This window comes from Doryrhamphus excisus, chromosome 4, assembly GCF_030265055.1.
Source record: "Doryrhamphus excisus isolate RoL2022-K1 chromosome 4, RoL_Dexc_1.0, whole genome shotgun sequence".
In the NCBI taxonomy this organism is placed as follows: domain Eukaryota; kingdom Metazoa; phylum Chordata; class Actinopteri; order Syngnathiformes; family Syngnathidae; genus Doryrhamphus; species Doryrhamphus excisus.
Genome location: NC_080469.1, coordinates 18,206,070 through 18,234,044, shown reverse-complemented (window position 1 = coordinate 18,234,044; position 27,975 = coordinate 18,206,070). Strand labels below are relative to the sequence as shown.

Here is a 27,975-nt window from a genome sequence, read left to right as displayed (position 1 = left end):
ATGCCATTGTTTTTCGTTTCTTTTTCAGTTGCTGCCATGAATTGGACTGGTGAGCATGGCACTTTCATTGTGGAAACGTTTATCAAAACAAACGAATCTGTAACTGCAACGCAACGAGCGTTCCGTTTGCACTTCAATCTCGGTAGACATGATCCTGTACCAGCTCCAAACACCATCTTGTTATGGGTTACCAACTTCAGAGCAACTGGATCTGCTTTGAAAGGAAAATCAACTGGCCGACCTCGCACTGCCAGGACGGATTTCATTTTTAAAACATAATGAAACAGAATGCCATTATATGTACACTTTTTAATTTCTTTACTTTATTTGCCTTTTATTTAACCTACAAATGTGTCAGATCATTTTTCCTGACCCTGTATAATGAATCCATTTGTTCGGTATTGGCCTATTTCAGTCCTGGATGATCGGAATCAGGGCTGTAAAACCCTGATTGGGGCATCCATAGTCTTCAATTAATCTAGAATGTATATTTTTGGAATGTGGAAGGGAAAAGCCATACACGGGAAAACATGCAAACTCCACACAGAGATGTCCAACGAGGATTTAAATCCAGATCTCCTGACTGTGTGGCTAATATGCTAACTACTGGGCCACTGTGCGGCCCACTTTTTCTTTCCTCTTTCTTAATGTTTGATATTTTTTATTTTATTTTTGTAAAATTTTTAAATTTTTTTTACATTTTTTAAGTTTATTGTTAAATTTTACAATGTGACGCAGGTCAATAAAAAAATAGCTGCAGGCCGCTTCTGGTCCTTTGGATGCATTTGGCATTGGCACCCCTTGCCACAAGCGAGTGAGCCCTAAGCCAGCGAACGGCTAGCTCCTGCAGTGGATCATGTTAGATTCCACAGGTGCTCCTGAGTGTATCTATGAGTACAAGTACGAGTAGTATTTAGTACATTGTCTCATGACACTAAAGGACATTATTTTGAAATGAAGACAAGAACATCTAGTCTACCATAACATAGCACACTGTACTTTATGGACCGACAAAACAGAAGAACCTAAGATCCTGCGAAACTTAAAAAAATAAAACATGCACAAGTGTCTTCAAAGCATCAAGTGATGTAATGCTCTCCTTACATTATAATGCTCAAAGTCATAACAGTGAGTGAACATGCAGCTACCTACTTCTGCAATCAGCCATGAATACTGCATTTGACCTGTGTTGACTTCCAATTTAAATATATAGCTCAGGCAACTACTAGTTGTAGATTGCACTCATAGCATGGGAGCTTTCTGATTGCCTTGCAGACCATTGCCTCCAAAGATAGCAGCTTGTACAAACATTTTACTTTTTGATATACTAGAAGGATTCTTGCTGCACGGCGGTCGAGTGGTTAGCGTGCAGGCCTCACAGCTAAGAGACCGGAGTTCAATTCCACCCTCGGCCATCTCTGTGTGGAGTTTGCATGTTCTCCCCGTGCATGCGTGGGTTTTCTCCGGGTACTGCGGTTTCCTCCCACATTCGAAAAACATGCTAGGTTAATTGGCGACTCCAAATTGTCCATAGGTATGAATGTGAGTGTGAATGGTTGTTTGTCTATATGTGCCCTGTGATTGGCTGGCGACCAGTCCAGGGTGTACCACGTCTCTCGCCCCAAGACAGCTGGGATAGGCTCCAGCACCCCCGTAACCCTCGCATATTTTATTCAAGAGGCGAATAGTTGACACTATGCAGCGCTAACACTTGCTCGACTCCATACTGCTTGACAATAGATAGTAGCGGCTGCATGGTGGACGAGTGGTTAGCACGCAGACCCCACTGCTAGGAGAACCTTGGTTCGATTCCCCGCTCGGGGGTTGCATGTCCTCCCCATTCCATATTCCAAAAACATTAATGCTAGGTTAATTGGTGACTCGATTGGCGACTCCAAATTGTCCATAGGTATGAATGTGAGTGTGAATGGTTGTTTGTCTATATGTGCCCTGTGATTGGCTGGCCACCAGTCCAGGGTGTACCCCGCCTCTCGCCCGAAGACAGCTGGGATAGGCTCCAGCATGCAGAAAATGAATGAATGAATAAATAGTACCCATAAGTGCCAGCTCTTGAAAGTGGAAAACTGTTAATAGTTAGCAGAGTTTCGTAGTTTGGTGGGTACCATGCATTGTACTTCATACAGTGTACAAAAACTCTTATCTGCAAGCTGTGAGGTTTTCCTGTTCTTGAAAAATAATTCGGATAACTAAAACTCACAATATGAAAGAGATTTTGAACAAGAGAAGCATCTGATTTATGTCTTTCATTAATCCACAAGACAACAACAGCAGTTGTGTAGTGTCGTGTTTGACAATACAACTTTAAAAATGGATAGATGCCAGAGCATGGCCCAGTTGGCTATGTGAACAAAAGCAAGGGGGAATGTGACTGGATTAAATTCACACGAAAAAACAATGACACAATATGATGGACAGACCTGCAGTCTCATTAAATACTGACTCGGGGGAAATATGCTAGAGGGCATACCTCACTCATAATGGCACACAAGCTTTATATCTTATTTATGTATTGGGCAGCTCGCAACTTTGGAGCTTCTCTTTATTATGTGCACTCCCAAAAGTCTCATGGTTATTATATATTATATTTTAGTAAAATGTGAAAATCAGTACTCTTCACACAGTTATGCTTGTACCTTTTGTCAATGAGATGAAAATCAAATTTCTTTCTGCCTCACTCTCTCTCCAGTATTCCCACATCGGCCGTTCCGCGGGATAAACGAGACGAATGCCGATGAGATCTCACTTCCCAGGAATCATTTGGGTACATCTGCTCAATGAGGATGAGAGGGTCTGAAATTGTCATCTGGGACTGAAACCACAGCTGGCTGTCGTTTTTTTTTTAGTTAGATTTAGTTCCAATTCCAAGTCTGTCAACTCATCCCAAATTTCTGTTTTGTCAGGTATCACACAGACATATTTAATTATTGTGATTTTGGAGAGCTTTTTTTAAGTGGTCCATTATGGCACAATGTTATCTTCCTCATAATTTTTGCAACAAAATGGAACCAGGGCCCCTTTGTCATTTCCACATGCTCCATGCTCCCATCAACTGGAAAATGACTTCTTATTTTCAGGTAGGTTTCTGGGAAAGTCTGGAGGGTTGGTATCTCTGAGAATGCTATTCTTTAAAAAGAAGACAAAACCAGGTTCTGCATTTCAGGCGCCAAAAAAGCGTAGTTTTGGCGGTTTGTTTACAATGGGTTTTTCATTCATTCATTCATTTTCTACCGCTTATCCTCACAAGGGTCACGGGGGGTGCTGGAGCCTATCGCAGCTGTCTTCGGGCGAGAGGCGCCAGCCAATCACAGGGCACATATAGACAAACAACCATTCACGCTCACATTCATACCCGGAGAAAACCCACGCATGCAGGGGGAGAACATGCAAACTCCACATAGAGATGGCCGAGGGTGGAATTGAACCCGGGTCTCCTAGCTGTGAGGTCTGCCGCCTCGCGCCCAAAGACAGCTGGGATAGGCTCCAGCACCCCCGCGACCCTCGGTAGTGGTGACAGCTTGGTAGTGCACCCCATTTTTCCAACATCAGTCAACAATGGACACAATTCTTCAACCCTTTTTTTTTACCTGGGGTAGTGGAGTGGGTCCTTGAGAGGATGTGTGAATTGACAGGCCGCAGTCTAGCGTACCAGTTAAAGTTCAACTTGGCTCAACCCGGCTGCTGTGTGCATGCTTCGCTGATGTATCATCCCACTTTTTTGTGGCGGAACAGGCCATTAGAAATAATGGCTTTCAGAGTACAACGGTGCTGATATAATGCATTGTGCCTGAAAGCCCATTACAATCGTCGTCTATTAAATAGCATGTTTTAAAATATTGATATCGAATGAAAACATGAGCTTGTATATAAATAAGGTGCCAGTGCAGCTGATTAACACTTGATAAACTGCCTTAATATTTTCTGTATAGTTAGGGCAAGTCCTCCAATTAAGAAATCCATTGACATTGGTGTTTAGAGTCTATTTAATGCAGTGCTTTTTGCCATTGGCAGAGATTCTGAGAGTAAATATCATGGGAAAGAGAGATGGGCCATGATATGCAGCGACGGTCCTTGACCGGTCTGAGCGAAGGACGCTAGGGGTCATGGTCAGTGCCTTCAGTGTGTTTTGATTTCAGGAGTATCTCTTTATTCCTCATACTTGAGTTGCAGTAATATCTCCGTGTGGGAGTTGACTGAACAATAAGTTGACCCAGGGTCATGTGGGTCTAAACAACAGGGATATCTCTGCAAACCCTCCCTCGGAGAAGACCGGGGAAAAGCAAATGAAGGGCTCCAATTACATTGTAGCAAACGTAGGCTCATGATTTTTTGCAGAGGATCCCCAAGTAGTCACATTTTAACAGCATCAACATCACAGGTGAGGAAAAGCTAAAGTGTTAAAAGTCTTAAAAGTCATAGACCTCAGATAGTTGACAAAGGCTTCATTTTAAGATGTGTAGCAAAGCTTGCTGTTGTTCTTTAAGCTGATGTTTGTGAAGTGGAGTGGTATCTGGAATTGAGTGGGTCGGAGGCGATATCGTGAACGTCAAAATACATACATTTTGCATAAAGGTGGACATTTAAGGCAGTGGTTCTCAACAAGCCTTAAAATGTCTGTGAATGCACTTCATGTTCTTGGGTGCGCTATTCGCTTAACTCGCTGCCGTGATGCCACGTGTCTGGGTGACTGACCGTTACGCTTTAGTGATGGAGGACGGACATCGAGTGGAAACTGCTGCAGATATCTGCTAGAGAAGAGCACACCATGTCTCAGCACTGCAGCTGAGAAAACAGTCCCTTAAAATGTGAGATATATGAAAAGTTTGAGTTGAAAAATTAACATCGCCACACTTTGGGTCACCAATTTCAACGAAGCGGTGATGGTGGATCTCGCAGCCAAACCAGTTGAGAACCACAGTTGAGGATCACGTATTCTGTTTCAGTTTATTAAGTCCTGGAAAAATGATATAGTGCACTCTTATTTATTACCGTTTATAACGGTGAGGCTTTTTTTTGTAACGTTTTTTCACAGCTTACCATTTTCAGTGTTGTTGGACTGACAATAACGTAATGGTGCAATGCTTACATGTAACACAGAACCAATGGATGGACCCCCACTTCAAACTCTATCCGAGATTCAACACTGCGTTCTTCAAAGCTTTGTTGGAAAAAACAGTTCCCCAAAGTGTATTGATTAGAAAAAATAAATCAGTAGAAATCCTGAAAGAAATACATATATAGACATCGCACCATATGTGTGATTTTAAATCAGTGTCACTTTTGTTGTTGTCTGACTTTTTCCCCCAAAAAAACTCAGAAATATCCCAGAAATAAGATGAAAATATGAGCTGGAAACATCATATTACAAATATACAACATAAGGTGGCCAGAAATATTTAAATGTTGAACAAAGCAAAATTTGTTCTCAATCAGAAATCACTCCACACTCTTTATTGCTCTCTGGTTCTACCATATCTTACTTATTGTGTGGAAATATGGGGTAATAACTATAAAAGCAATCTTCACTCGCTAATTGTACTGAAAAAGGTCAGTAAGGATAATTCATAATGCCGCCTACAGAGAACATACTCCTTATTTCTAAAATCACAAATACTTAAACTTGCTGATATAGTTAATCGTTAAACAGCTAAAATAATGCATAAGGCTAAAAATAACCAATGACCTAAAAATGTCATCCAATACAATCTCTCTACAAGAGAGGAGAAATATGATCTCAGGGAAGAACACTAACTTTGAAACACTTATATGCTAGGACTACGTTAAAAAGCCATAGCATTTCAGTATGTGGAATCAAACTATGGAATGGATTGAGTAAGACCCTTAAACAAAGCACAATGATGAGCCAATTCAAGAAACAATACAAGCAGTTGATGTTTGCTAAATACAGTAAACCTCGGATATATCGGACTCGGATATATCGGAAATTCGCTCACAACGGACAGATAAAAAAGAACCGATTTTTCTGTAATGCATTTCCAATAAAAATTCATTGCATATATCGGATTTTTTATAACGAATTTCACCTATTTCGGACAAAATCTCCAGTCCCGTTCCAATGCATTTCCATTAAATTTCCCTCGCATATATCGGATGGCCGCATCGTGGCGCTCCGATTCGCCGAATCGTGACAGGCCGCTATACGACGTCATTTGCAGCGTTTGCAGCGTTGCCTGCGCGTCCAGGTACATTGGAAACATAGTCAAGGAAGTGCCTTTTTATAAATAATTTATAAAAAAATAAAATCCGATTTACGCATATACCGGATATAAATCAGATATATGCGTAAAACGGACATTTTCCAGTATACGCATATAACGGATTTCGCTTATATCGGACAAAACCAGTGGGAACAATTGAATCCGATATATCCGAGGTTTACTGTACAAGGATGAAGAGTCTTGAACCAGTCATGATGTGCTATACATATCACCATATTGACGGTTACTATGGTACCCATTATGTCATTGTATGGACATATCACCTCATACTTCGGTACGTGACAAAAAAAAATTAAAATAAAACTTAAACTAGATTAGGAAAGCAGGAAGTGAACAAATGTAACAGTTACTGATTGTAAAAGTACCAGATGGAGGGGTAGGATTTAATAAGCGTTGCTTCTTCCTACTCCTTTTGGACATGTGGAACTGTGATCTGATTATGTGATGCACTCAGTTGTAATCTGATGCATATTCAAATCAAATAAAACGATTACCATTATCGAAATACTCTGAAGTTCACATTGTGTGTCAAGGCAGCTCATTTACATATACCTGTAGTTTAGTGACATCGTCTGTGGAATACGCTGTTCACAATAGCAACGTGTAACATTTTGTCTAAGCAAAATGTGTTTGGTGCACTATGAGTTGTGCAGTCGGAAACCTCAGATGTTGAAACATAAGCTCCACTGTTTTGAATGACTTCTTTCATCGTCTTTGACGATGCGCACACTGAAATTGACATCAGATTGTGTCATTTCGACATCGCAAACACAAAAAGTATTCAACACTGTTTATGTAATGTGTTTGCAGTACATGGTTGTAGCTTCAAATCACAATAGTCAAAGTAAGGTAAGTTTCAGGAAATATCAGATTCGGCAAAATTCTGACTGGTCCTGTGTTCCCAATTGCTCTCTATTCAGACGGTCCAATTTGCACTGCCTGTTTCTGTTGTTGGACACCTTCACACACGACTGTGTACAAGTTTTCTGGGATTGTAGTCTACTAGACTACTAGACTAGCCCAATAGAAAACTCCCATCACAGCTCATATGCTAGCCATGATTTGACTTTGGCTTTGTTTATCCGCATCTGCGTTTTCCCAACAAGGTGTGTCCTGTTGTACATGAAATTAGATCCATTAACTATAAAATAGAGGCGTCCTGTTTGGGTTGTATCATAATCGGTTTGCATTTTCTCAGAATGCACTCACAGAAGGGCACAACGCTCATTTGGGAAATAGTTGCTATGGCTACATTAGTTAGCAGAGTGCGCTGATATCATTAGTGACGAGATCTCATGAGGATGCTTTGATGACAGTGGGCATTGGGCGGGAAAAGAAAAACAGACGACAAAGGTTTTTGTCCAATTAAAATACATCACCTGATTAACCCAAATATATGACGACTGTGAATACAAAACGTAGATTGAAATAAATACGTTAAAAATGGAGCGCCTTCACAATTGTGTGATGAGTCTTCTTCAATGTTGGCCAATACCTTATAACTTTTTTTTGTCATGAATCTGTTTGACAACAATCGAAAATTGATTTTTCCCATAGGAATTAATGTAAATACAATTTATCTGTCCCAGACATCTAGAAATATTCACACAAAATACTAGGCTCACTATCTTTCTCCTTTAAACCGTTACCCTCACCCTTGCAACCTGTGTTAAAGGTTCCTACTCAAGGTACTTCGATCGAACAGCTGCCGATATCAGTGAAAAAGCCTGGTATCGATCGGAACCGAAAGTCATTGTCACCCGGTTCTGTTGCCCGTGTAGGGACTTTGTAGCTGCCTTAAGAAATTGCAAACGGAATTGGCCAATAAAAATGGAATTACTGTTAAACATGGAATCTCGCTGAAACTGACATTAATGAAATTGTGTCGTGAGGAGAAGGCACATTTCTATCACAAAGTATTTCCTCAGCAGACCACTCAATTATGGCGAAATCTCATCACCAACACTGGCCCGCCCACTCCTGAACTAAACACAGCGATTATCCACTAATTCTGAGGAATTCTTAGGAATTTGATGTAAGAAATGCACTCTTCCATTGGCGTGCAAGTGGGCTTCATCTACACTTTTAAATTTTTTAAATTAAAAAAGTGTATGTCGAGTACAGACATATGAAATACAAATAAAGTAACCAAAGATTAACTGAAAATGAATTCATATGTACCCTGCCTCTCGCCCGAAGACAGCTGGGATAGGCTCCAGCACCCCAACGACCCTCGTGAGGATAAGCGGTAGACAATGAATGAATGAATGAATGAATAAATGAATGAATGAATTACATTTTCCTTCGCTTAAATATTTCACTTCATTCTCAATAACTTAATTACCTGCCTCTACATGCCACATGTATGTATGTATGTATGTGATGATAAACAGTCGTGGTAAGCTTTGTGTAAAATGTAAACATTGTTTTACTTTGTAGTGTTGTGTTCTGAATACGGCATATCCCCCTTAAAACATACACATTAAACTGAGATACACCGGACCCTTGGTTAGTGACATTAATTAGTTCCAGAAGGTCCGACTCTAACCAAAATGGATGCTAACCAAATAAATTTTCCCATGAGACAAATGCAGAAAGACAAATATGTTAATGATGAATGAAAGGTATAAATGAACATTCAAGGTTATTTTACCTTCATTGTAGACATGATTCTTGACATGTCCCCAAAGACAATATATGGCAGTGAGTTATTTCTTGAATTCAATAGTGGATCTCACCTCAACACTGTAACCCAAAATGGAGCCAAAGAAAATGGCAAGTGCCAGCGTTTTGATAAAGAAGAAGGTGAGAAACACTATTGAATTCCAGAAATAACTCATGACAAAACAGATGGCGTTGGCAGATGGAAGATGGTGTCCTTGTAGCTGCTACATCGTGTATTTGGGAATAGTAGTCTTCAATGAAGGTAAAAGTTATTTTAGCCCTTTCATTCATCATTAACATGTATTTAGAAATGTTTATGTCTATAATTATTACTATCAAAAAGTGCATTAACATTTTTCAGAGTCAACTGCCGATGACATAGATGGGAAACGCAACGTCTGGTTGCCATTTTGTTTGCTAGCTAATTGAAAGCTAACACAGAAAGACGTTTTTCAATTTTTTTAAAAAGTGGAATACAGATGGACTCACGCAGTGTTTTAATAAGACAACACGTGTATGCTAATATGAGAATGGACGCAAACCATGGCGTAAATTTTCAATGCTAACCAAACAACATGCCAACTGAGGTTCCAGTATAGGTTTACATTTCTAAATCTGAAAAATCTGTGTTTCAAAATATTAAAAATGTTTAGCGTTTAATTTCTTTGATTGTATGTTAAATGTGCTTCTTCAAATTGTTTCCGTCTTCATTTGTTATCCTACATTATTTGTTTCCAATTCCTGATTGCATAAGCGCTGTATCCTGATCATGACATTATTGTTGGCAAAATGTTGTAATAGTATTGTATCGCGAGTTAGAGGAGGACAGCTATAATTTTTACGACACACAACAGCCTTATTCTGCTCAATACACTATTGTCAAGGAAACAGGAGTTCAGAACTTTATGAACGAGAACGTAACTGCAATTTTTTTCCCGTCATTCAAGGAAATGTAGTCAAATATCCATTTCATGCTAAAGGTCTTGGACCAGGCAGCAACAACAACAACAACAACAACAAGATATTCCGCACATAAGTAATAAAAATAGATTTTTCATCAGATTGAAGACTTGTGTATTTATTAAGTAGAACACAGCAAAACTAACCACACTCTACCCGAGACAAATCAATTGGCATTAATAATATATGAGGAACACATTTCACAAAGAAAATGAACCTCTCAAGAGACCATCATGAAAAGAGAGCGGAGTAAAAGGAACTTGGCAAAGGGAAAAAGCAGAATAATCACGTCCGCTGAGGGGAAAGGAACCATGAAGGCATGCTGAAGCATAGCGTGACTGACAGTTCCTATATGACACATTCCCTGGTGGTCACGTATAGGATGAAATCTTGTTTTACGAGCCCCGTGTAACCACACGGTACAGCCCACTCCCCTGCTGGACCAAGAGAGCCAGAGGAGCGGACGCACCAGCGATAACACCCATGGGCGCTTGCATCAGACACAGATACAGCTCCATCATCTCGCAACAATGTGTATCAGTTATAGCAGCATTCCATGTGAAGACTTGCAAAACCTCCGTTGGCATTTATTATTCGATGTATGTGGATGTGCTTTTGGCTACAATCATCATGGAGAGTAGCGTGTAGTTACTTTTCATTTGAATCCAAATTTTGAACCTGATGAGACAAACGTGTGTCCATTTTGTTTCATTTTTATTCTTCAAATTCTTCATTACTTCAAGAAAGTTTTCCATGGCCCAATTTTCCCGATAGCAGTTCTGTTCATCTATCATGACTGTAATTTCCTGGACAAAGAAATGTAACTATTGTTCTTTTGGGGCCATCATATGAAGTAGAAACTAACTTCTGGGAAGAACAAAAAAGGACTGACAGCGAGTTAGTTTTTTTCTTATTTAGAGAGAACGTGGAACCTATAAGTCAAAGGCCCCAAACTGTCACAGCATTCGGTGACACTCAGGAAACACCAGTTAATAGTGTCAAAATGTCACTTGACACACAAAGTAGGGATGCCCGGATGGATCGGCCACCAATTTGTATTGGCCGGATTTCGTAAAAAAAATGTGCCAATAAATGCCTTTCAGAGCCGATCACAACAACAGTACCCCATGCAGTGAGACATGACAATGTCATGACAGCACAAACATGTCATGAATGTGCATGCGTGCTGTGTCGTGTAGTCTTGCCAACACCGGTATGGACAGACAATGAACGCACTTTGACAATCGCCTAGTTTGTAACACCTCAATGGTTTCTGTATGACAGCTTTCCTTCCACAGGCAACACCAATGCCAGCGTGTTTGATCACTCCCTTCACAAACCTATTTTTCCGACTTCTCATGCATCTTTCTTTCACGCTTTACTAGCTGATCACTAACAAGCTAACTAGCTGGAATTATCCACCTAGCGTCTTGTCTTTGGGTTCAAATGTGAATTTTCATCACATTGACATTTTGTTTAAAAACAAAACAAGCAATGCGGTTAGTTTGGAGCTTGTTTTTACGTACTAACTTGTTCAAGTGCCTCTTATATATTATTATTATATATATATTAATATTATGTCTTTTCCTTCAAACACTATTTGTGTGTTGTTGTTAATGAACAGTACTGTATGTGCCAGGGGCTCTTGGAATTATCTAATGGTGACCTTGGCCAATATCACTCATCATAAATAAATTGAAAAATGGACAGTTAATCTATGTGACTGTTATGGGCTGATCTCACATGGATGATCGGAATCGGCAGCATAAAACCCTGATAGGAGCATTCTAATTGTAAAGTTCATAAAGGTTTAAAATAATGAGGTTTGCAGATTTGGAAGTGAGGTCTGGAAGAAGTTTGGGATGGATGTAAACGCTCAATTTCTGGGAGTGTTTTTCTAACAATGGTTCACTATGATGTCACAGTGAGCCTTGTGAGAAGTCACCTGCTGAATGGCCATGCAGGTACAAGATGAAAGTTGGAATAGGTGCAAATTCTGGAAGATCTAGAAAGCGTTTTCTAGCTGCTCTATAGGAGTCCACAATTCAATACAAAGGAGCCGAAAATGAGCGTAATAGATCCTCTTCAATAATGCCTGAAACAAATCTAATCCCTTTATTGACATCCTATGGAAAAACTAAAACAACTTGGAAGATAGCTACTATACTGTAACGCAGGGGTCACAAACCTGTCGAACACAATGGACCAGTCTTTGCGACTTTACCGATCGATCGTGAAAATCTTAGGTACAATAAATGTAGTATCTCCGCCCAGAGAGTGACCAACAGGCATATATTTTGACCACTGAACACACCAATACGCCTCACCGCTCTCTCAACGTGGCTTGTTAGGGCTGACTGTTATGCATTGACCATTCCTTCTCTCCTCAATCATGGCTTGGCCAACAAGCCAAATACAGTCGTGGTTTGCTCACAGAACCCATGCAACATGCCCAACCCCATTCAGCTCAATGTCTGCTGTCTATACGGACATAAAACATATTACTCATATACTGAGAAAAAACACATCGAGCACATGCAGACTGATAGAACGGAGGTGAGAAGTAGGGGTGTAAGAAAATATTGTTTTGGCGGTACATCGCGATACTTCATTCCACGATACTGTATCGATATTAAAAGTATGATATTGATATTTTTAGGAATTTATCATAGACTGTATATGGTATTTATTCAAGTGCAGACACGGCAAAGGTTCATTTCTGATTTTAATCTAAACCTCCGCTCGTTAGGTGGCAGTCAATTAGGCAAGGACGTTGAACGAGTTTCACAAGTGAAACGTCCTCACACATAAACACAGTTCAACATGGCAGAATGCAGCACATAACACCGGCCCCTGCGGCGTACAAGGCTGAAGTGTGTACACATTTTGGATTTCTACACAAAGTCGGGTGTGCAGAAATTGACAAAACCCATGCCGTTTGTAAAATGTGTCGTGCCCGAATAAAGTATTCGGGAAACACAACAAATCTGCAAGTCCACTTGGCGAGACACCATGAGGACCTGCCGCTAGCAAGCAATGCGAAGGTCCTTTTGTATACTATAAAAGTAGTACTGTGATATTGCAGGTATTTTGTTTTTCAAATTGATATCACTATTTTGTTAAATAATGGTTATTTCAAGCATCCTAAAATAACTTTTTACTGATACTTTGTTCCACAAAAATACTGTTCTGATGGTGGATAAGTCAGGGACTGTATACTCTGCATTTTTCAAAGCTAATAGAATGTGAATATTTGAGCAGGATCTTGAGACATAATTTAATTTATTTGTTTTTTTTTTGTTTTTTTGTAAATTTAAAGCTGGATGTTAAAGCATTCATCCAAATAATACACTTTAAGTTTTTACAGAGGAAACGTTTGTGATACAGCATAACATACTGTTCCAATTGAATAAAAATGTGTTTAGTAAGTGCATATTGCTGGTGTAATTCAGTTTTTCCAGGAAATAATCTTTAACTACAAGAAAAACAAAAAAAATATCGCCTTGTTAACAGTATCATGATTAGGGATCGACCAATATGTTTTTGCTCCCTCAATTTACATGAAAAAGGGACAATGATACCAAATATTACAGGTCTCAAGTTTAATAAAATATTTATTGAAATGTAAACACTGAACACAGTAGGATTCAGCTTTCTTAAACACACATTTAAACGGCATTATCAACTTTAAAAGGAATAAATATTCAACCATGTGCAAAACATTTCTGTCGTAGTTTAAATTCATCTAGCATTGATGTGATGACTGCTCCTCTGCAGCGTGACGCGCAACCCCCCCACCCCGCCTCCACACACACAAACACATCACACTGACACAATTTAGTACGATATATAAAACATTTCTCTCATATTAAAGTTCGTGTTGTGCACGCTAAAGACCTCTCATAAGCAGGAATGGCTGCTCCAATTCCTTCTGTGTGCGTGCGTGCGTGCGTGCTCAGAGAGAGCGCACACATAACATGACACACATTGACATTAAAGCGGTGTTGGTAACAGCTGTACATATTAGCCTCCAACTACATCAACAGCTCCCTAATTCCAACAGTAGGTACTTTTAAAGATGAAGCATTCAGCAGCATTCCTGGTTTTCAGACCCACAAACTAAACTATATTGTAGCGTCGCTGGGAGCACTTCCTGGTTCCCAGCGTGCTTTGCGGCACCATCGATGTAAATAGTTCGTCAGTTTGTAGTTAAAGTTGCATAGTTGTTCATTCTTGTTCTGCTCAACTAGTCAGAGTGCTTTTATTCGTCTGTTGCGTTGGTATGTGATGTTTTTGGGCTTTCTTGTTGTCACACCGTGACTTAAACTGTTATGCCTCGCGATCACCCAGTGAAATGTGATGGGCTTAGTAAGGTGTAAAAAAACAAGCTAATTCTGTTACTTGTGCAAACACACCCTTGATGTGATTCAACAGTGGGGGCGCGGTACCGTGACTGCGTGTGTTGCGTGTTCCTCTGCGTGTTGATGCTTGACTGTAAATCATGCAGCAGAAAAATATATCGGCAAACCCACGCGCATATCGGCCGATACCGATTCAAGGAAAAAACACAAATATCGGCCTGATATATCGGCCGGCCAATGTATCGGTCGACCCTTAATCGTGATATATCGTATCGTGAGCCTAGTATCGTGCTACGTATCGTATCTCCAGATTCTTGCCAATACACACCCCTAGTGAGAAGCTACAAATGTGTCTGACAAGTCATTTCCAATGTAATGTCTTTCTTCCTTACAGATCCTGGCAGCAGGCAAACATCAGTCAGTCCATTCTCTTTATCAAAGCCTTCACCCTCATGTCACCAGGCGTGTAATCATGTCATGTGATCCGTTCAGTTTCAGCCAGCCAAGACTGCTGGGAGTTACACTGCATGGAGAAGGAAGAGGTTCTGGCTCGACGCCCTTAGCAGTCCTGTCCGTTTTACTGCATTTCAGAAGACCGCCAAAGGCCTCCTACATGTAACTTTGGCTACTGTAATTCTAAAATCAACAACCACTTTTCTACCATATTATTATATAGAGTGTATATAGAGTGTATACCCTAAATGCTCTACTTATAGCCGGGGCATTCTGTACTGTACAACATGTAGCTTTTTTTTGTATTAAGAATGATCTGGAGTGGACAAGGACAAGGACCTCACTATGCATTTCATATTGCACAACAACAACAGAACCAGTATGCAAGAGAGCAAATTGCTCAGCCAGCATTAATTCCAGTGATGAGTCACTGTACAAGACCGCACAGTGGACTAGTGTCGAGCATATACTATGCCACACAGTCAGGAGATCGGGTTCGAATCTCTGTTTGGGCATCATGAGTTTGTTCTCCCCATGCGTGCATGAGAGGGTTTTTTCTGACTGTGAATGGTGGTTTGTCTGTATGTGTGCTGCGATTATGTGTCATCTGTCTCTTGCACTAAGTCAGCTGGAATTGGCTTCATACAAAATGTTGGAGTCGCCGTAAACAACAGTGCTGCATCACCAAAACAATCGACCAGTACGACTACCATCTTGCGGCATTACAAATAAAACTACATAAAGTGCTTTCCTACAGCCATAGACGTTTACTTGGTGGCGAGCTGAATAAAAGTGTTTTTAAAAGTATTGGATGATCTAGAGTATTTATGTTTCTATGCGGGTTTGTCACAAAAATATCACCATCATCACCATCAATTAAAAAAAAAACACAGAACAAGGAGCTTTCATTGAACAAAGTAAGTTGCCACAGTGTGCACAACATGCAGAGCTGTGTTCCTCTATTTACTAAACACAGTCGCTGCCTAATTTAGCAACAATATGAAAGACTCGCGACTGAGAAATACACTAACAGACACAAAATTACCCACAATGATTGCACAGCTAAGAGGCTGAATGAGATGATAAGTATAAAGAATGAAAGAGTCATAGAAAACAATTCCTGTACCAGAAAATGCCACATACAGTAATATAAGACAACTACTGGATGGTGGGAAGTTATTATGTAAGAAACAAGTAAATTAATATTTAGGCTGCACGGCGGAGAGTGGTTAGCGTGCAGACCTCACAGCCAGGAGACCAGGGTTCAATTCCACCCTCGGCCATCTCTGTGTGGAGTTTGCAAGTTCTCCCCGTGCATGCGTGGGTTTTCTCCGGGTACTCCGGTTTCCTACCACATTCCAAAAACATGCTAGGTTAATTGGCGACTCCAGGTGTACCCCGTCTCTCGCCCGAAGACAGCTGGGATAGGCTCCAGCACCCCCACGACCCTTGTTAGAAAAAAGCGTTAGAAAATGAATGAATGAATTAATGAACATTTATTACCACATAAAAACACACAAAAGTGCCGAAAGTTGGTACCATTGGTACCATTCATATTCATTCATTCACTCATTTTCTACCGCTTATCCTCACAAGGGCGGCGGGGGTGCTGGAGCCTATCCCAGCTGTCTTCGGGCGAGAGGCGGGGTACACCCTGGACTGGTGGCCAGCCAATCATAGGGCACATATAGACAAACAACCATTCACACTCAAATTCATACCTATGGACAATTTGGAGTCACCAATTAACCTAGCATGTTTTTGGAATGTGGGAGGGAACCGGAGTACCGGTTATATTACCGGGTACCGGTTATATTATACATTATTAATATCAACTTTTCAATCCACATTTTCATTCATTTTCCTCCTTGATTCACCATTTAGAATGGAAAAAAACTGGAGCGCATAGCTCAAAGCATCAGTACCTCGTTAATCAAACATTCTATTGTCTTCTAAGACGTGAAGGGACGAGACGCAATTCTTAGCACTCAATCATTTGGGCATTTAATCAATACTGTATTTATATAGGCTCATCTAAAAAAAACATGTACAGTTACTTGAATTCTGGCATCAAAATGATGTCCCAGTAGTTTTTATTGTCAAAAGAACAATACGTTATTCTAGCCTCGGCGAAGAGCTCCAGTTGTAAGTCAGTAAACAGTAAACGCTGCTCATGAGGAAAGCTTTCCAGTAAAGAAAAGGGGCTGTCAAGGTTAGCTAGCAAAGCAGTGCAGAGTGACTGCCTGTGCTTGTGCATAACGTTAACGTTGATAATGTGGCTCTGAGGCTGAATGCCAGGTGACCTTTTAGCATTCTCATTTAGCAGCAGAGGCTTTTACTCCACATCTGACTGACGAAAAAAATGTGCAAAGCTAAATCGAAGAACTCTACAGGGCCGATAAGCAGCTGTCATTTACAGTATATGAACCCACCGTATGTTCAGCTTGCCTTTCTTTGATTTCATTTCATTGTTTAAAAAAAGCCACTTCATGACCCAGCTCAATGTCAAAGCTGTGAGATTTGATGCTAATCTCTGCTACAGGGATATTTGGTCCCAAGTCCATTAGCACATTCCAGATCACTATGAATCTTGTCAGTCCATCGAATTATTGCTTTGACGATGGCCAAAACGTGTTAACTTGGTGCATTTCCTGTTTGAAATTGTACCAAAATGCATCACAGCAAGCCAAGTGACCTCTATTAACGTTAGTCAGCGGTGGGTGCAAGAGTGCAAAATGGAAGAAACAGCATTGAATGAAGCGGTGCTAATAAACACAATATGGAGCAAAATCGTTCTTTGTTTGCCCTCTTATTTTTCTGGCGAATGCATCCGGTGAGGGACAACCGTAAGTATTGCTCTCTGTAACATCATCTATGATTGTCAAACCCAAATATTTTCAGTCTAGAGCAAGGTAGCCTCACTGTTCCAATACTTCTGGAGGGCTCTGTATATTCTACAAATCATCAAAAGAACCAATATCGTAAAAGCAATCTGTTCACCCAGCATTAATACCGGTGATGATTTCATTGTAAAGTACAGTAAATGTAACGCGTGAGTAAAACACCAACAGCTGAGTAGCACAAACAACATTTTAAAGCACAGGCAGAGGTAGATTCTTTTTCTAACTAAATCAGGCCTACACTGCACGGCGTTCGGGCAGTTATCGTGCAGACCTCACATCTAGGAGACAAGGGTTCAATTCCACCCTCGGCCATCTCTGTGTGGAATTTGCATGTTCTCCCCGTGCATGCGTGGGTTTTCTCCGGGTACTCCGGTTTCCTCCCACATTCCAAAAACATGCTAGGTTAATTGGCGACTACAAATTGTCCAAATGTATGAATGTGAGTGTGAATGGTTGTTTGTCTATATGTGCCCTGTGATTGGCTGGCGACCAGTCCAGAGTGTACCCCGCCTCTCGCCCGAAGACAGCTGGGATAGGCTCCAGCACCTTTGCGACCCTTGTGAGGATAAGCAGTAGAAAATGAGTGAATGAATGAATCAGGTCTACAGCCACAGCTGTTAATGCCAGTTGTTCGCTTTTGTAGGCCACACAGCTGGCGTCATTAGGAAACAACACATTGAATAGATCGTAAATTGGGGCATTTGCAGAAGTTGCGAGCAACAGAACTGTGCAAGTTGAATGGAAACCCAAAAAGCTTGATTAAAACAAAAGAAAAGATTACAGCCCCTTTCGATTATGTATATGTGCTGTTTCCATTTGAACAGAGATCTCTACCGACACTGAGCCCTGTGACACGAACAGGGCCTAGAAACGAGACAAATGCCATCTCGTCATCAGAGGATGCTCCAGATTCTCGTTAAGGTCTCAGAGACGCCTCAAGCAGCATCCAAACCCAGCCTAGATTGTGACACATTTGGGTGATGTGTAATACCTGGAGGGGGGTTGCTGGACTTGGCACCACACCAGCCATTCAGGGACACACTTTGGAGGGAGGAAAGAGCTGCCGTCTCTCCTCGTATAAGCAAGATTATTGTGGAGTGAAAGGCAAAAAGGAGTACGGGGGGGACTTTCCTTCATTCCTTTTCTAAGGGGACAGTGCCCTGCTGGTTGTTTATATCTGACTGGATAGGATCAGGAGATATGTCAGCTTTATCTAACTTGAAGCAACTCGTTTCTGAGGTTTTCATGTGAAGAAATGAAGCGTGCTGCTGCCTGGGTTAATGAGGTTCAGCTAAAGTATGGCGAGACCAGCACAAACCGCTTCATTTAAGGCGCGGGTGTCCCAAATCTGGCCCGGCGGGCATTTGCTGAGATTATGTTGCTGCTTTTTCTGAAATATTTTAGCATATTTTGACCCAAATTTGATTGGCTTTAGCATATTTAAGGTAGGATACATTATTAAATATCACATTACATTAAGGCTGCATGGCGGAGAGTGGTTAGCAAGCAGGCCTCACAGCTGGGAGACCCGAGTTCAATTACTCGGCCATCTCTGTGTGGAGTTTGCATGTTCTCCCCGTGCATGCGTGGGTTTTCTCCGGGTACTCCGGTTTCCTCCCACATTCCAAAAACATGCTAGGTTAATTGGCCACTCCAAATTGTTCATAGGTATGAATGTGAGTGTGAATGGTTGTTTGTCTATATGTGCCCTGTGATTGGCTGGCGACCAGTCCAGGGTGTACCCCACCTCTCGCTCAAAGACAGCGGGGATGGCTCCAGCACCCTCGTGAGGATAAGCGGTAGAAAATTTATGAATTTAGTAATTTACTAAACCTTGTTTCATATTGTTTTCTAATATAGTCACTTAAAAGCTGACGCGTAGTGGTTTGTTTTTTGTTTTGCAAAAATAATCATGCATGCATTTAAGCTAACTTTACTGGCTTTAACTTTAACGGTGGCCTTCAAACACTACCACTGCGAAACTGAGGGACACAATACCTTCCAAACAGTACTGTGCCGCTTTTCCACTGCACGGTACCATGGATGAGCCTTGTATCTGCACTGGAGAGTTTCAGTGTTTTCACCAGGCAGTACAGAACAGTTCACAACGTTTGCTGGGTTCAACGTGCAAGGCAAAGGTGGATAGGAATACCGCATCTACTGCAAAGTCTCTAATGCTGTGATATTGCATGATGCAAGGATGACAATGGTTGCCATCACCTGATATGGCATCAGCTCAGCACACTTGCAACCCCAGCTGTTAGGTACCTTGTGGTGTCTGGTTTGCCAGTGGAAAAGCATCAGAGCAGTGAGGGTGGGGGGCAGTGCAGGTACATCAAAAGCAACAACAAATGCCATAGTTGAATTTCTGTCCGTCAAAAAAGAAAAAAAAACAAGCCGTCAAAGCAGGTAAAAGCACAAGAAGGCCATTAAACACAACATCGGGCACATAAGCTATAAAAACAACACACACACACGGGTGACCAGCTGCAAATCACAGCACGCCGCTGTAAATTAGATTTGGTGTTTGTTGTTCCTCACTATGCACAGTCCAATGTATCTCTAACATAATTAGACTTTGGTGTAAAATGTAATTTGCTTTGGGTATCACACAGGCTATTAAAGTATATTATATACTTAATATACCCAGTATATTATAGTTTTTTATTGATGGCTTCTTCCGTGTATGTGAGCATTTTCGGCCCATTTGGCACGCGGAAGCCTAATTTTGGTGTTTTTCTTAAAAAAAAAAAATTTTTTTTGGCTGTGTCACATCCATCTGTGCTCTGATCTTGTGTGCCCTCCTCCCACTCCCTCCCTCTCTTGCTTCCATGTGACTGTTCTGCCACTAAAGACAGGAACCATTCTTGTCAGCCAGCCAGTCAAACCAACCAATGGAACAGAATTGGAACTATTTGACTAAAAGAAAGAAGAAATTGAGTAAGAGGGGGGCATCAAACCTGCATCCTTAACAGTCACTTTAGACAAGGGAGAGGAGGTGACCTTCTCAGATTTCATTCTCAGATTGTTTTCGCCCTCTCTCCTTCCCAGAACATGTAATTAGAGCAGTTCCAGCACACTCACCCTAACCCTTTTTTGTGCATGTGTGAGCAGGAAGTGCTTCATTAAATGTTGCAAACATCACTGTCATCACTTTAACTGTAGCTGCTAAAATGCACAGGAGTGAAGGGGGTGGGGGATAGTGCAAGTGATAAGTGTTACAGCACATTACACGGCTACATGGCGTTGATCCTTGAGGATGAGTGCACAATATGTCAATATGCGTTGTTAATTATATTTGCACCAAAACCTTGTGTCACATTTGTCACTTTTTTTACAAATAACCTTCAAGCTGACCCTATATTATTTACATGCAATAATACTCCACGCATTTAAAGCCGTAAAGAAGCGTGCATGTGTGGTTTCACCATTTCAAAAGTAACGACGCCACCAAAACTACAATATTGCAACAAACCCACCCAAACTTCTGCAAGAAAAACAAATCAAACACACTTCCAACGCCCATCATTGGAGTACTTTGGAGTATGCCACCTTCCTCTATGCCCGCACGCACGTTAAAAGCTCCTTACCGTCGAAGACCTTGAAACGACGACGGCCACGACATGCGCGATTTCTTCAGTCCGGGTCGGTGGCCCGTGTCCACGGCGTAAGTCCGGTCCATGTTGAGGGGGCTGAGGTACCGCTCGGTGTCGGAGAAGCCTCGCTGTCTCACTCGCTGCTGGTTCCTGCGCACTAGGAGCGTGTGGTGGAGCGGAGAGAGCGCAGCCTGGTTCTGCTGCTGCCTCCACAGATGTTTGGGCGCCTTCGCACTCACGCCGGTTCCTCCTCCGCCGCAGCCGCTGGCCACCGAGGACTTTGCGCCAACATTACCACTGACGGGCTCCATCCCATCCACTTTATTAAAGAATAAACGTTTTAAATACTTTCGGGGACATTCAAATACAAATTAGGAAAACTTTACGGGTTGTTTTAGTTCCAGTTTGTTGTTGTATTGAACTTTGCCTCCATGCACACGCAGAGGCGACAATACATCCATGTAGGGTCCATGTGGAAGTTTTTAGCGTCCAGGAAGTGTTTCCAAGTGCACGCCCACTCTTGCAAGGTGCCCTGTCACATGCTCAGTCCGGTCCAGGACAAGCCCTGTATGCATGTCTACAACTTTGACAGCGGCTACTCCTCCTATATCCACCCACTCCCAAGACGTCCTGTGCAGGAGGAACACCAGGCAGCAAATATATAAAGAGCAGGATTATACATTAAACATGAGGGACTCAACCAGAGCACCTCCCAGTATATCCCACAAGAAGCAGAGGGTGCTAGAGTGGGCAGAGAGCCACTTGGCCCAATCATTTAACAGCATTGTAGCTGGAAAACGGCCCATTCAGAATAAAATACTCTCGGTGCATACAGATGACTTTAGATGGATGAAAGTACCTAATTAGGTCATCCAAATAGCTCTTTTCTATTGCAATATATTGGGTTGTGACATCCGAATTCAAAGAAACATCTCTCCTGCATGTGTTTTCTGGGAAAAAAATGGGATATGTGGAAGAATAAGAGGGTGTGTGGAAACAGCTTTCCTTTTGCAGTGCGCGCACATTACTCTGGAAACTAATAGCGTGGGAGAATGCAATCTCCACCCCTTTAACAGCTGAAATGTAATCTTCCCCACAACACGGTGACGGCAAACAATGGCGGCAGGTAAGTGTGATGGCACACCGCATAAGAAGCAGCAAGGGTGTTGTGCGACATGTGTTGCTGACTCTACGGTTTCCACACTTTTTATTTTGGTTCGAATTCATTATCCATTCTCGAGTTCCAACAAGGTCATTGGCAGGATAACCTTCAAGCAATAGAACAGATGGCCACCTTATTTTGAAATCAGTTTAAACCTTCCACATGCGTTACCATGATAAAATAATACGCCAATACTACAAAATTAAATTTTTTAGGTTTTACAATTTTACACAATACAATTATTAATTCGAAAAATTACAGACAATGGCACGAGCCAAGGCCCGATCCTAAATATATCGGAATGAATGATTAAATGGAAAATATCATGATGTGCTATTCCACTCCAGTCCTGTAGGTGGCAGTAATGGACAAATAACTGAAATACCAACAAACTAAGGCTATGTCCACATTTGGGGTAGACTTATACAAATACACATTGTGCCTGGCATGCACCTTTTGGCCAATCAGAAGCTTAGAAAAAGAAACCACAGCCTCTGTTCATCAACATAGTTAGAAATTAGATAACCAATGACAAGGAGACAACATGAATTAAATCATCCATGTGTGTTAAAAAAACACAGGCACATGCATCTAGCCCTGCATGAAATGAAACCAACACCCAGAGGTTAATAACTTCATGTTCTGTTCTTAAATGAGGTTAAAACTTGAGTCCATTTTTCAGTTAAATTCAGTTCAGTGAAACTCGTGCTTGGTACACTTGCTGCAGACCTCCACCAAGCTCCATAGTTCTCTCCATATTGTGATTTACAGCATACATATTAGTCCTACATTTATTTTTATCTGGATATTTACATTCCTTGACCATGAAAACATACCATGGAAGGGTTTGAATGACTTAAAGAATGCTAACATGCAAATGTTAACATGCTAACAATACATAGCCCTTAATGTATGTAAAAGTGCCTACCTCTGAAAATGCTAAAAATGTTAGTATAATTATGTTAGCACGCTATATTGACATGTTAACACCTAGCATGATAGCGCTAAAGGTCTGCTTAAGTTCATATTCATGAAAATTGCAAATGCTAGTATGCTCATGTTAGCATGCTTGCAATGCCAACACGAGCATGCTAGCACAATATTGTCTACCTATAAAAATGTCTAAAAATGCTACTATGCTCCTATTAGCATGCTAGCAATGCTAACATGCTACTGTTAGCATGCTAACACCAAGCATGATCGTAGTAAGTGTTTAAATATGTGTCTACCCATGAAAAGAGCTAAAAAAAATGATAGTATGCTAATGTTAGCATGCTAGCGATTATAACATGCTAACACCTAGCATGATAGCACAATGTGCCAGGAAGGCTAAATGTCCCAAAGTGTGCTGACCTTTTTTGGGGGAAATTTTGCACAAATGTTAAGTTCCAGTCCTGGATTCGGACAATGATCCGGATTACCCACCAAATTTAATCAGTTCTTCCATATCCCCTTTTCCGACAATTCCTAAAATTTTCATCCAAATCCATTCAGAACATTTCAAGTTATTTTGAACAAAAACAAACAAACAGATAATCGCTGGCAGACTTTTTTGGAGCTCCTTTTTTGGATGTAAAAATCAGCACATGCTTGGAAATAATGTTCCACCCCAGTCCTGCAGGTGGCAGTAATGCATATTGCAGATCTGTAAATATAATGTGTTGGTCCTTGGTCCATGTAACTCTTCAACAAAGTTTTGTGGGAAACTGATCTGGAGTTTTTGTAATATCTTAATTCCCTAATTGCACACATTTTTCAAATTAAATATGCACATGAAAAAGGACAAACATGATCCCGTTACTGGTATGCAGACTAATTGCTGCCATTAACACAGATAACAACTGCCATAAACAAGCTTGCAGTGTACCATGAGCATCTGGTGGTTTGCCGTCTCTGAGGTTTCTCCAGAATGTGGTTTCAATGCAATTTGCAGATGCACAAAAACATCTGCAGTCCATTACTGTCATGCTATTTACCAGGGACAGCTGCATTGCTGGTAAATACTACATTTTTGACATCCATTCTGGGTATACACCTGTGTGTATTGCGACCAAGGATGCTTTTAACCATGAGGTAGTTGTGGAAACATACAGTAGCACTGCAGGCTACATGTTTGCCTGTGTATTAATACTGTACGCTGTGTTATTAAACTGCATGATCCACTGCTTAACACACCCAAAAGTCAAAGTTGGTGCATGATGCACAGTCTTTGTGTATTGGATTGAATTATCGACAGAGGGAGTCAAGCATGTAGCAAGGCTTAGATGCATTACCTTTGAGAGCTGATTTTAACTTATGCAACAACAGTGTACCACAGGGCATCTCTTAGTTATTATATTGAAAAAAGCATGCTATTTATTATGAAAACACCTTTGCTGCTCAGCTGTTTAACTTCCACATACTGTACCAGTCTATTACTTGACTGTGATAAATAGCACTTTAAGCACATTCTTGGCGCTTAGTAAAGCAATTTTTCATTTTATTTCTGACAGTGCCAAGGCAAAGACCACTGCCTGTATCGCACTTATAAGTCAGCTAGACGGTACCACATGGGGAGCCACAACAAGGACACTGCGCATTTTCACTAATGCCCTGGTCTTGACTGCTGCTGACCTCAGCGATGCCCTTTGTATAGTCTCTGGATGCCTATGAGACACCCCAACCCACCAACTACCCTTCCTAGCTGGAATCAGCGCAGGGAAGCACCTACCCTATATGGGGTAATAACTATAAATGCAATCTTCACTCACTAAATGTACTGCAAAAAAGTAAGGATAATTCATAATGCTGCCTACAGAGAACACACTAACTCTTTATTACTAAAATCACAAATACTTAAACTTGCTGATATAGTTAATCATCAAACAGCTAAAATGATGCGTAAGGCTAAAAATAACCAATTACCTAAAAATGTCATCCAATACTTCTCTACAAGAGAGGAGAAATATGATCTCAGGGAAGAACTACATATGAAACGCTAGGACTACGTTAAAAAGCCATAGCATTTCAGTATGTGGAATCAAACTATGGAATGGATTGAGTAAGACCCTCAAACAACAAACAATACAAGCAATTGATGTTTGCTAAATACAAGGATGAACAGTCCTCATGATGTGCTATACATATCACTATATTGACAGTTACTATTGTACCCATTATGTCATTGTATGGTCATATCCACTGGTTCCACTCTTATCTTACAGACCGCACTGTCAGGGCTAGGGCGCGTGCGCGGTGGTTTGATCCCCAGATGCAGGACACAGCAGGCTCAGGTAAGGTCTTTAAAGTCTTTAATTGTCCAGTGAGTGAGGTACGAGTAACGAAAAACGACGGAGCACAAAAGAGGGGGCTCCGTGACTAAGTGCCGGCAGGCACAACACAAATTACCTCAAAAGACAATACGCAGTCCTATAGGCATGCGGGCTACCGGACGGGTAGGAGGGTGCGTGGCAGAGGCGTAAGCAGTGCTGAATTGGTACAGGAGCACGGCAACAGCTCAGAGCTGGTCTGTCACGTCCACAAAGGAATAATCCAGCACCCTCCTGCCGCAGCTCAGTGCCTAATGAGGGAGACCGGAAATTGGGATGAATTGGCAGCAGCTGCGCCCGTCTGGTAGCTCCGCCCAACTCAGGGGAGGTCCGCGTCTGCAAAAGCATAAGGAGAGCAGTAAGGGTTCAAATAACACGAAACCCAGACGTACCTCCAAACAGCAACACAAGGTAGAAGCACATGTCACAGCGCAGCGTGACAGTATCCCCCCCTCCCAATTCAACGAGTGGTCCTAGGCCGACCACCTGGCTTGTCTGGGAACTTGCGGTAAAAATCAGATAAGAGGGTGGGGTCGAGGATCAGTGACCGGGAGACCCATGAGCGGTCCTCGGGACCGTAACCCTCCCAGTCCACAAGGTACTGCACACCCCTGCCCCGTCTCCTGGCATCCAAGATAGACCTGGCTGTAAAGGCCGGGTGTCCATCCACCAGGCGAGGAGGGGGAGGAGGCACTGGCGGTGGATTGAGATCGCTTAGGGTAACCGGCTTCAGGCGGGACACATGGAACACCGGGTAGGTCTTGAGAGATGGGGGGAGCTTGAGTCTGGCGGAAGCAGGGTTGACCATACGGACCACCTTGTATGGTCCCACGAACCTGGGGGCCAACTTCTTCGACTCCACGGCCAGGGGCAGGTCCCGAGAAGACAGCCAGACACTCTGCCCAGGCTGATAGTTGGGTGCAGGCCTCCGATGGCGATCCGCCAGTCTTTGGTTGCGTTTGGCGGTCCGGGATAGTGCCGTCCGTGTGTCCCGCCACACCCGATGGACCCGGCGGAGCAACGAAGCCACCGAAGCAACTGATGAGCTGGGCTCCTGGTGGGGGAACAGTGGAGGCTGGAAGCCGTGGACGACATGAAAAGGAGAGAGGCCAGTGGAAGAACACACCAGGGTGTTGTGGGCGTATTCCACCCACGGAAGATCCCGAGACCAGGACGTGGGGTGTTGGTGGCACACACACCTCAAGGCTGACTCCAGGTCCTGGTTTACCCGCTCCGTCTGTCCGTTGGATTGGGGGTGGTATCCAGAGGAGAGGCTGACCGAGGCTCCCAGGGACTTGCAAAAAGCCCTCCAGGTTGCTGAGGCGAACTGGGGACCTCTGTCGGACACCACATCAACTGGAATGCCATGGGGGCGGACCACATGTTGCACTAGAAGCTTGGCTGTCTCCAGGGCGGAGGGGATTCTGCGGAGGGGAACAAAGTGAGCCAACTTAGAGAACCTATCCACAATGGTAAGAACAACGGTGAAACCCCTCGAAGCAGGCAGACCCGTCACAAAGTCCAAGGCAATGTGTGACCAAGGGCGAGAGGGGATGGGGAGCGGGTGGAGCAGGCCTGCCGGTGGCTGGTTGGAAGACTTGTTTCTGGCACAGATGGGGCAGGCAGCAACGAAGCTCTTTGTGTCGGTGTGGAGGGAGGGCCACCAAAAGCGCTGGGACAGGAGGAAGGCAGTGCGTCTGGCTCCGGGGTGACAGGCAATCTTAGAGCAGTGGCCCCAGGTCAGGACCTCCGACCGCAGGGACCGTGGGACGAACAGTCGGTCTGGAGGACAGCCCGCTGGGACAAGGGTGTCCCCGCTGGCCTCAGCCACTCTCCACTCGATCTCCCACTGGAGTCCGCCCACAATGCAGGACTGGGGAAGGATGGCCTCGGGTGCTGGGTCCTCAACTTGCGGTGCAAACATGCGGGAGAGAGCATCCGGTTTGCCATTTAGGGAACCTGGGCGATAAGTCAAAGTAAAGTTGAAGCGGGTGAGGAAGAGAGCCCACCGGGCCTGGCGGGGGTTGAGGCGCTGGGCAGAGCGTATGTACGACAGGTTTCTGTGATCAGTGTAGATAACAAATGGGTGTGTAGCGCCCTCCAACCAGTGCCTCCACTCCTGCAGGGCGAGGACCACCGCCAACAGCTCCCGATTGCCAACATCATAGTTGCGTTCAGCGGGCGATAGACGCCTGGAGAAAAAGGCGCAGGGGTGCAGCCTCTGGTCTGAGCTGGAGCGCTGGGAGAGCACGGCCCCTACGCCAGTGTCGGACGCATCCACCTCAACGAAAAACGGTAAAGAAGGATTCGG

At 42.6% G+C, this 27,975-nt stretch overlaps 1 protein-coding gene across 3 annotated transcripts in view; it reads right to left on the bottom strand.

Annotated features, from left to right (window-relative positions):
- pde4d (phosphodiesterase 4D, cAMP-specific) overlaps window positions 1-27,975 on the bottom strand; it is a 204,960-nt gene that overhangs the window by 127,163 nt on the left and 49,822 nt on the right. Inside the window, exon 1 of one of the 3 annotated variants that reach the window (XM_058071075.1) lies at window positions 21,189-21,832. The exons of 1 other annotated variant lie outside the window; for it this stretch is intronic. In XM_058071075.1, coding sequence (XP_057927058.1) covers window positions 21,189-21,505 — 317 coding nt within the window. In that variant the 5' untranslated portion in view covers window positions 21,506-21,832. Of the gene's footprint in view, window positions 1-21,188; window positions 21,833-27,975 lie in introns of those variants that run through there. One more of the 3 variants, XM_058071081.1, reaches the window with a different exon arrangement.